Source organism: Colias philodice, chromosome 30 (genome assembly GCF_061535455.1).
Source record: "Colias philodice isolate Cphi_HAF_F1 chromosome 30, ilColPhil1 Martin Lab GWU primary, whole genome shotgun sequence".
NCBI classification, from domain to species: domain Eukaryota; kingdom Metazoa; phylum Arthropoda; class Insecta; order Lepidoptera; family Pieridae; genus Colias; species Colias philodice.
Genome location: NC_143115.1, coordinates 4,147,215 through 4,164,715, shown reverse-complemented (window position 1 = coordinate 4,164,715; position 17,501 = coordinate 4,147,215). Strand labels below are relative to the sequence as shown.

The window sequence follows — 17,501 nt, the reverse complement described above, 5'->3', positions numbered from 1 at the left end:
CTATATGTGTGCTAAATTTCATTGTAATCGGTTCAGTAGTTTTTACGTGAAAGAGTAACAAACATCCATACATCCATACAAACTTTCGCCTTTATAATAGTATTAAGATTAAGATTTAATCAAAGCTTATTTCTAATAATTTATTGAGTCAAAAGATACTTTAGCCTTTAATAAAACGAGTTTTGAAATTTGAATTTATCTGTATTTTAATTAAACAAAACATATCTATAATAACAGTGCATAGTATGTAATAAAATCCTACTAATTTTGTTACTCTTTCACGGGTCTTTCTTTGAAAACGCGGGCGAATCCGCGGGCGGAAAGTTTCAACTGAAATCTGACCTTTAAAAGTGGGTCTATATCGATATATACACACATGTCGGTTACAAACATACAGGTGAAGCTAATAAGAGCGTGTTAAAAATCAGTTGCGTGTGTGTGTGTGCCCTACCAATTCGGCCCTTTTAAAACCGTCTACTCACCTACCTGCAGCAGGGGAAATATTGGGATTGCACTCTTAATTGGCTCCTTAATTGTGATGTGTATAGGGGCAATTTAGTGAACAGCTGAAATTGCCCCGTCCACCGTGCAACCGAGATTGTTCCAATATTCCCCTGCGGCAGGTAGGTACATGAGTAGCCGGCTTTAGACACAAGGAAGGTTCTTGCGGAGAAAACACGAAATAGGGGCAATAGGGCCGAATGTATTTTGGGGCACTATCAATAAAACTTATACATAAAAATAAAAACAAAAACTACATATTAAGGAAACGAGTATTTAGGTCGCGATATCATTTATCGAATTTAAATGTGTTACTGCGATATTGAGTTATAAAAATAATATTTTGCGATTCACAAAACATACTAGCTTTACACTCGGATTTGTTCAGGTCTTTTCCTAATATTATGCCTCTTGCCTGTTAATGTTTTTGAATTTGAGTTGTTTAAAGTTGTTTAAATCCATACTAATATTATAAATGCGAAAGTAACTCTGTCTGTCTGTCTGTTACTCAATCACGCCTAATACTACTGAACCAATTTGCATGAAAATTGGTATGGAGATATTTTGATACCCGAGAAAGGACATAGGATAGGTTTTATCCCGGAAATCCTACGGGAACGAGATTTTCTTTGAAAACGCGGGCGAAGCCGCGGGCGGAAACCTAGTTCTAAATAAAGAGTTTAAGTACATATTAAGGCTTTTACATGCGCTAATAACCTTGACCATACTTGAGGGATCTCAAACCTCTCCCGCTGCACCTTCTTTTTTCCTCGCATTTTGTATTTAAAAAGATAGGTACTAATCAGTGAAACAAAAAATCCTCGTCAGGGACTGTTGTGTAACTGATAATTTATTAAACATAAAATTTTTAGAGCTCTAAGTCAGCAGGTTACGAAGTTTATAGAGTATTTGCGGAAAAATCGATGACCACGGCACATTTTTTTTCTAGAAATCTATTAACTTTGGAAAAAATTCCTCGCGAGCAATTAAAGATCAAAGACCATTCTATTTTATATATTTTTTTCGGTATTGTGCTTTATGTTGTACCAGACTTTATAGAGGTTGAACATAGTCGAAATTGCCGGGTAACGCCTTAACAATATTATAGAATAGATTTAAGTTTAATATATTTTATATGTATGGCAGTAGGAGGTATTTATTTCATATTATGAGTTAGTTAAGTTGCTGAGCCCTAAGTTAGCTGAAAAAAAAATGCATCTCTTATTTAAAAAGTATTTATAATGTACTATTTAATAGATACTTAATGAATCTATACTCACACTATAAAGCTGAAGAGTTTGTTTGTTTGTTTGAACGCGCTAATCTCGGGAACTACTGGTCCGATTTGAAAAATTCTTTCGGTGTTAGATAGCCCATTTATCGAGGAAGGCTATAGGCTATATATCATCACGCTAAGATCAATAGGAGTGGAGCCACGCGGGTGAAACCGCGCGGAGCAGCTAGTTATATCATAAAATTCTTAACTTGCTAAAATCCTACTAAAATTATAAATGCCAAAGTTTGTGATGATGGATGTATATATGTATGTGTATTGTGTATGTGTTTGTACGCAAATACTACTGAAGCGATGAAAATGAAGGGTAACTTGTATTAACACATAGGATAGGTCTTATCCCGGAAATCCCATGGGAACGGGAACTATGCGGGTTTTTTTTATAACGCGGGGAAGCCACTACTTTCTATAATATAAGCCACCGCTTTCTATACTTACTCTCACTTACTCCTGTGGCGCTAAAACCCCGAAGTGGGTCTTGGCCTCCGAGACGAGAACTCTCCACCTTCCCCGGTCGTGAGCGGTCTCTTGCCAATTGTCATTGGCTTGGAGCTTACTCAAGTCCCTCTCCACTTGATCGCGCCAGCGATACTTGGGTCGACCAACTGGCCGTCGGCCCGACGGACGACCCAAGTATGCTCTCTTCAGACCACCACCGCTTTCTATAATATTTTTTATTTGTTCCAGGTATATAAAAACCAGTGCTACAGTGAACTGTGAAAACGCAAGAAATAACTTTAAATCAGTAAATATTAACTGTTTTATGTGAAACTCGAGTTAAGTGTATCTGTGAAAATGATATTTTCTTTTAATCGTAAGTTTTTATTTTATTTTAATAGTTATTATTTGGTTTTTACCAAATAAAACATGCTATCCTTTTCTGTAATATTAAAAATGCGAAAGTTTGTGAGCATTGATGTAGGTATGTGTATTGTTTATGTATGTTTGTTACTCTTTCACGCAAATACTACTGAACCGATTACAATGAAATTTGGCACACATATAGAGGGTAACTTGGATTAACACATAGGATAGTTTTTATCCCGGAAATCCCACGGGAACGGGAAAACGCGGGCTAAGCCGCGGGCGGAAATCTAGTAATATAATATATTTTACATTATCTTCACCGTGTGTGATGCGCTTAACACTATTCGATAATATTTATAAATAATTTGGAAAATCCAAAAGTGCACGCCTCATAATTTTTTTTTTATAAATATTTATTAATTATTATTTTTGTTTATTTAATAACAATTAAACCACATCGAATCAGACCCTGAAAAATGAAAGGGTTCTATTCCTGAGCATACTCAAGCGTAAGAGAAAAAAAAAGACTCGATTAGTAAAGTATTTCGGTCGCTATCGTGTTAACAAGAAAAAGGATCCGCACATACAGACACACGGACGTCCAAGACAGAACTTTTTTAAACTGTTTTTTAACTAGTTTAAATAACAAAAATGACATCAAAAATATCATGAACGTTAAAAATAGTGTTTTTTCTTAATATGTGTGTGTATGTATTATCTTACAAGTGCAATGCAAAGCAAAGACATTTTAAGTTAGAAAAATCAGATGTTTTGCGCGAAGTGACAGTAGTACCCACCTCAACGCTTCGCTTATGAGGCGTGCAATATCTCAACTCACGTGTAGATTCTATAGCTTGTAACATGTGACCGCATCGGTTGACATCTGAATTTAAATACTGATAAACCGGTCTCGAAATTGGATGGAATTTTTTGCATTCTAAATTGTTTGTCCCATTTTTGTATTTTGATCAAAACATGGGTCAAGAGAGCTTTATTTAGTTCGAATGAGAATTTTCAAGTTATTTAAAGTATCGTGCTTATAAACGAAAGCTTTTTCAAATTAAGCTTTTAATAATTTAATTAGGCCCCGGAATCACAGACACAATAGAAAATGTATTGTGTCGTGGACCGATCGGGCCGTTCGGGGCTCAATGGGTTAATCTATAATATCTAATTCATAAGGTAGAAAATGCTATGCCACAAACAAATTGAAAAATATATAATAATAATTAATTTGGACTGACCGGTTGGCTTGGTTGACAGTGGCCCTGCCTTCCAAGCCAGAGGTCGTGGGTTCGATTCCCACCCGGGGCAAATATTTGTGTGATGAACATAGATGTTTGCTCTGTGTCTGGGTGTTAATTATCTATATAAGTATTTATTTAAAACTAGCGGTCCGCCCCGGTTTCGCCCGTGGTACATATTTACGTTTTCTCCACATAAAAACCATCTTCGTACTTCAAGGAATATAATAAAAAAAGAATTATCGAAATCGGTTCAGCCGTTCTCGAGTTATGCGCTTACCAACACATTTTGCGATTCATTTTTATATTATAGAATTATATTTTATTTAAAATTATATTATGTGTATGTTTATCAGCCATCTGGTTTCCATAACACAAGCGAAAGCTTAGTATGGGATCAGATCGTGCCGTGTGTGAAAATTGTCCTGAAATATTTATTTATTCCTTCATTTGAGCCATACGACCAGAAAAAGTGGCAAAGGGTGTACCTATGTTTTAAAATTTTCGGAAATATCGAATATCTCGGAAACTGAAAACTTTTAATAAAGACAAAATTCATTTTCCTGAACTTCCACGTCCTCCAACTTTGCCAGTTTATCCATTTACTAGCTGCGCTTCGCGGTTTCACCCGCGTGGCTCCACTCCTGTTGGTCTTAGCGTGATGATATTATATAGCCTTCCTCGATAAATGGGCTATCTAACACCGAAAGAATTTTTCAAATCGGACCAGTATTTCCTGATATTAGCGCGTTCAAACAAACAAACAAACTCTTCAGCTTTACAATATTAGTATCTATAGATTAGTATAGATTACGCCACACCCTGTAAAATTATGTCTCAGGTCACATTAAAGGATACATTATCATAATATGTACCTATATATGTATATAAATCTCGTGTCACAATGTTTGTCCTCAATGGACTCCTAAACCACTTAACCGATTATAATAAAATTCGCACACCATGTGCAGTTCGATCCAACTTGAGAGATTGGATAGTTTAAACATGTAGGTACCACGGGCGAAGCCGGGGCGGACCGCTAGTTAGTATATATATGTAAATGCGAAAGTTTGTGAGGATGGATGTATGGTTGTTTGCACGGACATGTATCAAGATAGACTAAGCGAGTGTATGTACTTCCCGTGTCCAAACTAAGATTATGAAACTTACTTGACGCTGGCCTACACTCAGTCCGCGCTTGCAGTTCGCCAAGGAAAGACGTGAAGCTGAATAAAGTAAAATGCCGAATTACGCCGTTATAAACTGTAGAAACTCCACAGCTGTGAGTGGCCGAGTTAGAAGAGATGTTTCCTTCCACCGGTAAGTAATTTTCTAATCAGAATATGCACTATTTATTTTAAAATCAAATAAAGAATATCTGTGGAAAACGATCGTGACAAACACGGATACCAAATCATACGAAATGATTCGGAATACATTGCGGCTTTTACTTGGCACGGTAAAGATCGAGTCGTATGATAACAAGCAATGTATAGCGTCTTCTCATTTTTCTGTTCTCATTTTTCTGTCCAATTTTGTGGTTAGTGATGTTCATTTGATGCAACAGTTCTCGATTCTAATCGATTTTATAATCGAACAGAAAAATGATAATTTGAAGGAGCAATTTTTCAGAAAAAAAGGCATAGATTTTTTTTGTCAAAACTCCTTATTGCTTTGACTATGTTTGTTTTTTCAGTTTTCCAAGTAACCCGAACATAAAAGAAAAATGGATTGATGCAACGGGACATAAAGATTGATTGATTGACAGTTTCATTACTTTCTTTCGATGGCCTCTCTAGTACGTAGTACACGGTAACTCAATGGGCATATGTAAGAAAAAGCTAAAACACATTAGTTTACTTGTTAGAATATTAAAAGGTTTATAAATTTATTTTATCATTCCTCTGTCTATGGTAATTATCATTTTTCTGTCTTGAATCGATTTAGTAATCGATTACGATTCATTTATTTAATTACCTCTTAGACATAGATCTAGTTTGATCTGATTTCTTTCGATTTACTTCGATGGGATAGGACGATACTAGAATCGCCGCGCGAGTGGCGTCCTAATCGATTTAGCGTAAAATGAAATTACCATCACTAAAAAGCGCTCGTGACGTCATAACGCGTCAAGGTCAGTACAAAAAATATGACACGCTTGGTTTTCATACAGATCGCGGTACTTGCGTAGTCTATCTATGTCTGTGGTTGTTTGTTACTCTTTCACAAAAATATTACTGAACCGATTACAATGAAATTTAGTATGTAGGCAGCTGAATACCCAGGATAAGACATAGGCTACTTTTTGATCGCCTCCTTGGTACAGTGGTTGACGCGTGAGCGTAGAACCGAGGGGTCCTGGGTTCGATTCCCGGTGGAGACGAAGAAAAAAAAAATGTCTCGGTCTGGCAGGACACAGAAGGCTGATCACCTACTTGTCCCTAAAGAAAATCGATCAGTGAAACAGATATGAATAATGCATCTGCCCCTTACCCCACTACGGGGACACGGGACTTCACTTACTTACTTACTTTTTATCCCGAAAATCCCACAGGAACGGGAACTATGTGGGGTTTCCTTTGAAAACGCGGGCGAAGCAGCGGGCGGAAATATAGTATATTATAATATTATGTATTGTTGAGGTCAAAAGTCTTACATCCAGGTTCATAAGAGATAATAATATTTCAGATAGTATTGTATTGAATAATTTAACAAAGAATACCGTTTATTTGTTAATAAGAGAAGTAATAATTGTTTTCTTGATAATGAATAATAATGTTTATTATTCGTAGCGTATAACGGTATATGTAATAAATATAATAATATACAATTTGTTCATTGTTCACTATCAGTATTTAATTTTATTTTATACTAGCTTACCGCCCGCGGCTTCGCCCGCTTTGTCTAAAACATAAATTATATACTTAAACCTTCCTCTTGAATCACTCTATCTATCAAAAAAACGCATCAAAATCAGTTGCGTAGTTTTAAAGATTTAAGCATACAAAGGGAAGGGACATAGGGCATAGAAAGCGACTTTGTTTTATACGTTAGTTGCGCTTCGCGGTTTCTCCGCTCCTATTGGTCTTAGCGTGATGATATATAGCACAATATAGCCTATAGCCTTCCTCAATAAATGGGCTATCTAACACTGAAAGAATTTTTCAAATCGGACCAGTAGTTTCCGAGATTAGCGCGTTCAAACAAAAATATTGATCTTCAGCTTTATAAAATTAAGTATAGATAACGTGATACAAAGGCACAACAGCTAGTATTTTATAAAATACCGAGAATCGAACCCACAACCTATGATCGAGTAGTTCACCACTACGCCATCGAGTCGAATAAAAATAATAATAGTTTAAAAAAACTAAAAAACATGCTTTTTATAGAAAACCGAACTAAAAAATAGAAAATTTTATCAAATTAGTGTTTTGTCATCGGTCCTCAATAAATCTACAAAGTTTGAACGATAATCTGGCCGTTTAAAGTGGGTCAAAATCGCGCCCAAAGAAGTCGGTTACAAACAAACATACAAACATACAGGTGAAGCTACTATAAAGCGTGTAAAAAATAATAATTAAAGGCTATTTAAATATTCACGTGACTTCTAATCAGTTGAAAATCTTACATCGATAAAAATCTTTATACGTTCCAGTTTTAACTATTATTAACCGGTTTCTTTATTACTTATAATATCACACATATCTGAAAGTTTGTTGCTCTTTCATGCAAAAACTACTGAATCGATTTGATTAAACTAAACTAATACTAGAATTCCGCACGCGGCTTCACCCACGTTTTCAAATTTCCCACAATTCATACAAATAAATTTTCATTTCATTTCATAATCTCAAGATCCGATTTGAAAAATTCTTTCGGTGTTTGATAGCCCATTTATCGAGGAAGGCTAGAGGCTATATATCATCACGCTAAGACCACAGACTAATATAAATAATATACTACGTATACAACTAAGACCAACAAAAGCAGAGCCACGCGGGTGAAACCGCGGAGCGCAGCTAGTAATCTATAAGTACACTTTTTACTCACTGAACCCGGCCTGCGATTCCGACTCGCGCTTGACCAGTTTTTTCTACGAAATAATTGGTTACTAACCTTTTTTATGAACCATATTGGTACACGAAAACATGTTTTTTTACCTTTTGCAAAACACGTTGTTTTATAGTCATAATTAATTATTATATTATTATACAGTTAATATTAATATGATTTTTAACGGATGAGTTGAAAAATGGAGATGACATCAGATATTGATGTTAACAGATTAAAAACTGGTTTAATTTATGGTTCAAGAGTTATTTAAAAGTTCGTCTGCAAACTTGGCTTTGTTATTTCAAACATTATTAAATGCTCTAAATCCATACTTACTAATATTATAAATGCGAAAGTAACTCTGTCTGTCTGTCTGTTACTCAATCACGCCTAAACTACTGAACCAATGTGCATGAAATTTGGTATGGAGATATTTTGATACGCGAGAAAGGACATAGGCTACCTTTTATTGCGAAATATGTACCACGGGCGAAGCCGGAGCGGACCTCTAGTACTAGAATAAATTAAGTAGGTATGCTATTTATACCATAATACCTTACATGAAAGTTATGTTTTACTTCACAACTAAACTTTCTTTGCGCGATTTACAAACCCAACCTTTCAAAAAAAGAATTGTTGAAATATCAAAAATTATGATTTACATGCATACTGAACTTAAAAAATATTCTTAATACAATTTTCTTTTTATTTTAGCTTCAAAATAGATAGCTTGACTAATAATTTACCAAGGGCTCGTCCCTTTTTCCCATTTAAGGCCGCGTTTCCACCTGCAAGTAGATCACTTGCAAGCTGCTGTCAGACTGCAGACTGTCGGCCATTTCTTGCGGAAGTTTTCTTGCAGATGGAAACGCGGCCTAAGAGTGACTTTCCAAATAAATACTTGAATTGTCTATGCTATAATAATCTTATATATAAAATTCTCGTGTCACAATGTTAGTCTGCATACTCCTCCGAAACGGGTGGACCGATTCTCATGAAATTTTCTGTGCATATCGGGTAAGTCTGAGAATCGGCCAACATCTATTTTTCATATGTACCACGGGCGAAGCCGGGGCGGACCGCTAGTATAGTTATATATGTATACAGGGTGTAATCGTTAAGTGTGCACAGGCGATTTTTCCGTAACTATAACAGTAAATTCCGTAATTATATCGCTGCATTTAATTTGAAGCGTTTAGCGGTTGAAGCGATACTATTGGTTAAACACATTCCTCGCTGCACATCCTCGCACATTATTGGTGGAAAAGCACCCTTAACCCGGTTTCATTAATTACTAGCGGTCCGCCCCGGCTTCGCCCGCGAAGTCAAAGACAAACCCGCATAGTTCCCGTTCCCGTGGGATTTCCGGGATAAAACCTATCCTATTACCCGGGATAAAAAGTAGCCTATGTCCTTTCTCGGGTATCAAAATATCTCTATACCAAAATTCCTGCAAATTGGTTCAGTAGTTAAGGCGTGATTGAGTAACAGACAGACAGACAGAGTTACTTTCGCATTTATAATATTAGTATGGATTACGGAAATAAATAAGAAAGATCACATGTCACACATAAGGAAATGACTCAGAATATTCGTTAATAACAGGGTTTTGGGTTCATTAAAATTTATCAGTCAATTTTGACCCATCTTATTTTATGGGATTCATAAAATTGTATCGATTCTTCATTTACATAACATCCTGCTTCCTATGTATATTAAAATCAAAGTTTATATATCCGTTGGTTGATAACGCTAAAACGGCTGGACCGATTCAGATGAAACTTTGTGATAAGAAAGTTTACAACTTGGTGAGTTAATTTGGCGTGTTAGTGGTAAGTATACATAATAAATATAATACAGTAATAGGTTCATTGGTATTGATGATAATAATTAAAAATTAAAAGTCTACATCATGGTTCGTTTGTACAATCCTTGGTTATAATTTAGATACATGTCCTATAAAATATTGCACAATAATATAAAAAACTAGCGGTCCGCCCCGGCTTCGCCCGTGGTATATGTTTACGTTTTCTCTACATAAAAACCATCCTCGTACTTCAAGGAATATAATAAAAAAAGAATTATCGAAATCGGTTGAGCCGTTCTCGAGTTATGCGCTTACCAACATTTTGCGATTAATTTTTATATATAAGATAATTAAAGAAGAGCCAAATGATTCGAATGGAAAAAAACCTTTGACTTTTTCATGGAAACTAGGTGTAGTTAAAAACTGTTTTATTAAATCATAAATCAAGCCAAATTAAAACATATGTATTGTATACAAAAATACATATAAATTCAGATAACTGTTTTTATTTGAACAATAACACAATTAACCACAAAAAAACTAAGACATCAATAATAATTGCAGCTTCAATAAAAAATGGGTTTTGCAAAACAACTGCTAAAATACCGTTAAATCGATTTATCTCACTCTGGCTTATGCAGGATATGTATGTTAGACAGAGATGGAATTTGGGAATTCCCAATCTTGGAGCAGTGGAAAATAACTTACAACTTTTTGCGTTTATTTTGGTTTTTTTATACAAGCTTTATATAGGATGTAATTAATCTATACTAATATTATATAAGCTGATGAATTTGTTTCGTTGAAGGCCCTTATCTCAGGAACTACAGGTCCGGTTTGAAAAGTTATTTCAGTGTTAGATAGCCCATTTACCGAGCAAGGCTATAGCTATATATCATCACGCTAAGAGCAATAGGAGCGGAGCAATGCGGGCAAAACCGCGGAGCACAGCTAGTTAGTACGGTAACTGCCTGACATTGCTGCGCTTCCGAAAACCATGTTTTGTGTTCAGTAAAACACCTTCTAAATGGAAATCTAAAAAAAATTGCATTCTTCTTTTGAAGTCTTACAACAAGAAATATTTTTTTTAAATGTCGAATATGTATCCCTAAAACCGGGAAAACTTTTGTTGAATACAAAAAAGGTATGAATACACAAGTTTAAAAGTTAATTTTTGTTACAAAAATTACATCAGAATACAATTATTTATGCAATGTAGAGCAAAATACAAATAAAAAGAAGCTCTAAATAGTAACTTAATTAAAGCGAAAAGATACGCAGTAAGCTTGACAGATACTTGTTTGATAAAGGCTCTTCATACGAATATATGAAAAACGCAGCGATTACTATATAAGTATATATTTAGTATTGGTGAGTTAATGATCCATATCTCAATATTTATATTGAATGCATTATACATTACATGAAAATTTAAATCATTTAAGAAGAAAAAGAAAATAAGTAAAAGGTAATGATAGGAGGAATGTTATCTCTGTCTGGTAAGTAGTGCTTAAATATGCCTGAATCCTACATCATATATAACGCTTTTATTGAAACCTATGTGCTCTGTGGAAATTATAGTTGAAAAAAGTGGATAACACTAGTTTAAACTTAAATCGAACACACAAGTAACTAAATTAAATAGGTGAAAATATACTTACGTCATATACTTTAATTATAGATTATGAGGTAAGACTATATTAAACTACATACTAACAATATAGTTACACACCCATCGGATCCGCAAACTTTAAAAATAATTCATATCGAATAACACGCAGCGTTCATAAAACGCAGCGTCACCGCAGCTCGTGTGAAGAGCCATAACGCGATTTCCGGCTCATAATGCACTTACAATATATATGGATTTCCCTGAGCCAACCGCCTTGACTTTTAATACCTTCTAAAGGTGTGTTCATACGATATCTAACGTGACGTTCGACGTTTTTTCTCTCTGACGTGTTTCGTTTGAACTGTGACGTATATTTTGCTAATCGACTAGTTATTTCTAGTCTTTCTTTTTATGGAAAGGTCGTTTTATTGAATGTATGAATACTAATTAGATTAATTAATCGGTCAATGTGTTTCTGAATGTTTTGGGTTTCTTTAATAAATTTGCTAATGACGTTTCAAAAGTGCTTCTAGAAGAAGTCGAATTGAATAAATAAATGTTTGAGTTTGAGTTTCAGTTTGAGTTTAGTAACTTTGTTTGCTTGAAATAATGGACTAAAAACTCTTATTAATAACTAGCGGTCCGCCCCGGCTTCGCCCGTGGTATATTCTCTACATAAAAACCATCCTCGTACTTCAAGGAATATAATAAAAAAAGAATTATCGAAATCGGTTCAGCCGTTCTCGAGTTATGCGCTTACCAACACATTTTGCGATTCATTTTTATATATAAGAAGATAGTGTGTTGGAATCTAATTAAAAATTAAACGCGTAGATTGTAAGTGAAATAAATTAAAAATTAAACTAAATAGTTGCTGTTAGTTATCTACCTAGTTGTATTTTTAAGCTATTGCATAGCTTCTATCGCGGGCCTTAAGCGCGGGGACCGAATCCAGAAATTCCGTAACGAAAAACCTCACGCTCCCCACTCCGACGGGCGCGGAGGTGTGGCTTGAAGGCATAGCATGCAATAGCTTTACCGCGGCAGTCCCCGAGTGACACACGTCTTTTTTTATTGAATTGTTTATTAGTGAAAGTAAGATAATGATGATATTAGTCTTGACGTCATCAATGTCTGTTTAAAATCTCAATATGTAAATGGTGTCTTAGGATAAGGATTTTTGGAAAGCAGAATTATTAATTGAACATTATAGTGGATATTTCCATATGTTAATAATACATAGTTTATTTATATATCAACTTTAAAAATTCACTTGTTGTGCTGTGCGGTTTTACCCGCATTGCTCAGCTCCAATTGGTCTTAGCGTCATATTACATCTCTTATATATGTCACGGCTAAAGGTAGGTGAGAACATAAACTTAAGGTGATGAATTAATTTTTCTAACATTTACGGCCCTTTTCAAACCTTCCTAATTTTTATATTATTAAAGTTGTCGTGATGAAAATTCTTGACAAGAAAGTTCAATAGTAACACAATACGTCTACCGTTTTAGAAACATGATTCCATGATATTTTCTCGATAGAAAAAAAATACAAAGTTATCATTGTTATTTTTTTTTAATCTCTGGCATCTTCAAAATAACAAACGTAAAGTTACGACTTTTTGGATATTAACTATAAAATATACAACCTATACGTCTACCGTGTTAGAATTTTGAAATATGCGATGGTTTTGAAATAAACAAGAAATACTTGAAATTAGCGCGCGACCAGCCAATATAGCGAGAGCCGCCCTGTACCTTCCTACCCCGATCGCTGCACGAGTCATTCCCGCTTCAGCCGTCACACGGGGAACTTGTGTCGCTCGCGCAATCGTAAAAAAGGGTGACAACACGATAAGACAAAATGAGACAAATGGGGACAATAAAGAAAATAAGAAGAAGAAACATAAAGGTTGGAGGAAAAAGAATGCTTACAATTGGAACAAATTAATGAAGTAAGTTGGTTTTATTTTAAATTTGATGATAATTGTATTATAGACGATGTTTGATATGTACCCCTGTTTTAAGTACATAACGAATGTGTAAGATTTTTTCATTTATAGCATAAATAATCTTTTCAGAAATCCGGAATCCAGAAGGAAAATAAACCCACTGATTGTTCACAATGTGAATCCACTCCTTCGTAAGTACCTTTATTCAGTCAAAAATGTATCTTATCAAAGCTCTACTGGTTTTATCGCATGATTCCATTTTTAGCAAAAAGCAACAAAGTGCAAAGAAATAAAAAATCATGGTGAACTTAGTGGAAGTATGGCGGACATAATATGGAACAGGAGCTCATTGGAGTAGTATTATATTTAAAAAAAATACGAAATAATTTCAAGAATTACATTTCTTAGAAGGTGGTAGATAAGTATGTTGTATAAAGAATTTCATGTTGATATTTATTTCATTTATACTTACTACACCTGTGCGGGAAATTGCTTAGTAATAAAACAGGTTTATATTCATATTTACATAGTAGGTAATGTGAGTTTTCATTTCGAAAAATTTTGTGTAAGTATATTAAATTGAGTTCCTGGGTGATCTGGAAACACTATTGGGCCCGGAAGATGGCGCTGCAGTCACTCCTCCTAATGACATGAACCGATTTGGATGAATATTTGTGTGCACATTTCATTTTTGTGTGATGATTGGTTGATTCGCTTTCACATTAGCTAATATTATGTATTTTTGTTGTTAGAAAGTAAACTTAATTTAATGTTTATAATACATTATTATTGGTATAAATAAGCCAGTGTTCGTCTCACATTGCTGTACCTGCCTACCTACCCTACCAAGGCCTAACTTTGTTCTGGCTATTTTATTTTGATTATTTGTAATGAATAATTACAATTATAATAGAGTGCAAAAAATAAATACATGCGTCAATATATTTTGTGTTTTTTTTAAACAATTTTTTTATTTAAAAAAATATCATTCCGACCGCGGCTTTGCCCGCGTGGAATTAGATTATATCGTGAATCCTGTCTTATCCCACAGAAGTGTTCAGTTCGGATAAAATGTATCCTTTGTGTAAATCCAGACAATTAGCTATATTTTATCAAAATTGGTAATGTAGTCTTGACGTGATTAAGTAACAACTAACAAAAAAATATACAAATTAACATCCAAAGTTTCGCATCAGTTTTACTGTATTAGTGATATCTTCCACTCTTGACTTTGACTGAGAAGAATTAGGGTTTATAACTTCTTTCAGAAATATTACCTTTCATTTCTGGGCATGACGTAATATCTACGTCAGCATCAAATTCTATCTAAATCCATTCAGTAGTCCGCGTTATTGAGTACCATTTCATTTTTTCAGAGTAACGTAAAACAATTTTTTCAGAGTAACGTAAAACAAGTACATTACAGTTAATGTTGTTACAGTTAATTGTATTGCAACAATAGTAATATGTTTTCCTAATAATGAACGTAAAATTTATTTATATTTTATTCTATATGTATACGTATTTTACCAAGTTGTAAAAAATATAGTTTTATTATTTAATAATATAATAAATCGTATTTTCCTAATTAAAACCAGTTTTCCCGTTTATTATATTAGGTGTGAAATTTTTGTTAAAAAACAGGATATTTAGTCTGATTAAATTAGTATTTAATATTTTTTGTTAATTTTTTTACGCATTAATTAAAAAAAAACGCATATCCTTATAATATTATAAACTAGCTTACCGCCCGCGGCTTCGCCCGCTTTGTCTTAAACCTAATAAATTGTATACAAAAACCTACTTCTTGAATCACTTTATCTATTAAAAAAAAACCGCATCAAAATCCGTTGCATAGTTTTAAAGATTTAAGCATACAAAGGGACATAGGGACACAGAAAGCGACTTTGTTTTATACCTCTACTACCTAGTGATGACTGATGATGCAGAAGTTAGTATGTTTGTTTGTAACTCCTTCACGAAAAAACTGCTGAAGCGATTTTTATGTAATTTGGCACTCACATAAAGGGTAACTAGGTATACCAATAGGAGCGGAGCAATGCGGGTAAAACCACGCGGCAAAGCTAGTATAGTATAGATCAAAATAAAAAACAAATCGAAGTATTTGCGTGAAAGAGTAACAAACATTCATCCATCCATCCTCACAAACTTTCGCATTTATGGTAGGATAGCAGCTTCCAGTTCCACGATAAATGGGCTATCTAACACCGAAAGAATTTTTCATTTTTCAAATCAGACCAGTATTTTCCGAGATTAGCGCGTTCAAACAAACAAACAAACTCTTCAGCTTTATAATATTAGTATAGTACATAATATAGATTTAAAATTTAAACACACTAGATAATATCGTAAATTCTTAGAGAGCGGCAAACGATACAGGTTTTAGGTCACCTAGGCATCAATTATGGCTCCTATCGCATTACGGTATCTAAAATTGCATGTTTTGACGGTAAGTAATATGGAATTTTCTTGTACACACTTTCGAAAGATAATATTAATCCAATGTGTAGGTAGTAATTAATAAAAGTAAACTAAATAAATAATAATAGTTAAAAAAAACTAAAAAACACGCTTTTTATAGAAAACCGAACTAAAAAATAGAAAATTTTATCAAATTAGTGTATTGTCATCGGTCCTTAATAAATCTACAAAGTTTGAACGAAATCTGGCCGTTTAAAGTGGGTCAAAATCGCGCCCAAAGAAGTCGGTTACAAACAAACAAACATACAGGTGAAGCTAATATAAAGCGTGTAATAAAAATGTGCTTGAACGTATGTAATTGAATTGTCACCGATCCTTGATAAGTGTACAAAGTTTTCGAGTCTAGGAGTCGGTTACATACAAACATACAGGTGAAGCTATAAGTCAAAGCGTGTTAAAAGCTAATACTGATAATAATTTTTCAAATCGGACCAGTAGTTCCTGAGATAAGCGCGTTCAAACAAACAAACTCTTCAGTTTTATAATATTAGAAGATGGTATAGATTACAAATTTTTAAGTCTTGCTTCTTTTGAATAGTTACTATAGGGAAAAATGTTGTGTGGTTTTATGAAAGCACGGTAAAAGTGAAACTGTTCGAACGGTTCCGAACACTGCTTTGTGTAGCGCATGTCGCGTGACGGTCGGCTGCCGAGTAGGTATACCTACTCGGCAGCCGCGATACACGCGACATGCGCTACACAGACCAAAAAGTTTGAGACGATGTAATAAAAGTTTCACTTTAATAAAAGTTTTTCCCTTGGTCGTATTTGCGTGTAAAACCGCGAATCACAGTTTGTCCTATAATAACAAAAGGACGAACCACATGGCATAAGTTATTTATATCTATACACAGACAAATTTATTTATTATTTTATCAGTATTCAATAAATCATATTGTTTGCAAGGGAGCGACTATTGTTTACGATTATTTTAATTATATTATTATAATATATTAATAAACAGGATAGATAATGTAGAAATTAAAAGTTAGTATAAAGGTCACAACTCACATATACCGGGTGTCCCACCGTTGGTATACTAACTACTAAGCTCAAAGGAGGTTATAGTTTTGCATACGCTGAGTACATAAATTACTTAAAAAATTCCAGACACATTCTTTTTTTTAAATATATTAATTCTTAAAACTCTATGTGAACACCCCTAATAAGCAACCCGCCTAACTTTGCCACACGCATGTCGTGATTTCATAGACAAAATGTTCACATTAGCGAAGCGGTATATGCCGGCGCGGTATAGCCTTCCTCGGTAAATGGACTATCTAACAATGCAATAATTTAGTAATATCTTGTGTTAGATTTTACGCAAGTATTTAAAGGTTTAAGACATTTATTTCTCAAAAAAAAAAAATTATATATTTAGAAATTATTATAGGTTTTAACGAATTTTAAACGCGATCGCTGCAAAGTGTGCGAAACGACGTTTATTATAATATATTAGTACTTAATCAACTATTAATATAATATATTACTTATTATTATCATAGACTAATATTTATTATTAACTAACTTATTATTATTATTAAACGCAGATTAAGTTATTACGTGTAAAAGTAATAAAAGTTGCCAAGTCCCTTTATAGCCCCGCGGTTTCACCCCCGTGGCTCCTCTCCTGTTGGTCGTAGCGTGATGATATATAGCCTATAGCAAGCTTATAGCCTTCCTCGATAAATGAGCTATCTAACACCGAAAGAATTTTTTAAATC

At 34.2% G+C, this 17,501-nt stretch overlaps 2 protein-coding genes across 3 annotated transcripts in view; both read left to right on the top strand.

The window, feature by feature from the left end:
• LOC149475490 (scavenger receptor class B member 1-like) overlaps positions 1–17,501 on the top strand; it is an 89,484-nt gene that overhangs the window by 6,995 nt on the left and 64,988 nt on the right. For both annotated transcript variants that reach the window (XM_089713380.1, XM_089713378.1), the window contains exon 2: positions 2,483–2,609. In XM_089713380.1, coding sequence (XP_089569506.1) covers positions 2,591–2,609 — 19 coding nt within the window. In that variant the 5' untranslated portion in view covers positions 2,483–2,590. The remainder of the gene's footprint in view (positions 1–2,482; positions 2,610–17,501) is intronic.
• On the top strand, positions 11,193–14,327 carry LOC149475493 (uncharacterized). Its single transcript, XM_089713215.1, has 4 exons — positions 11,193–11,208; positions 13,056–13,278; positions 13,405–13,466; positions 13,541–14,327. The coding sequence occupies exons 1-4, from the start codon at positions 11,193–11,195 to the stop codon at positions 13,579–13,581; spliced, it is 342 nt and encodes a 113-aa protein (XP_089569341.1). The 3' UTR covers positions 13,582–14,327.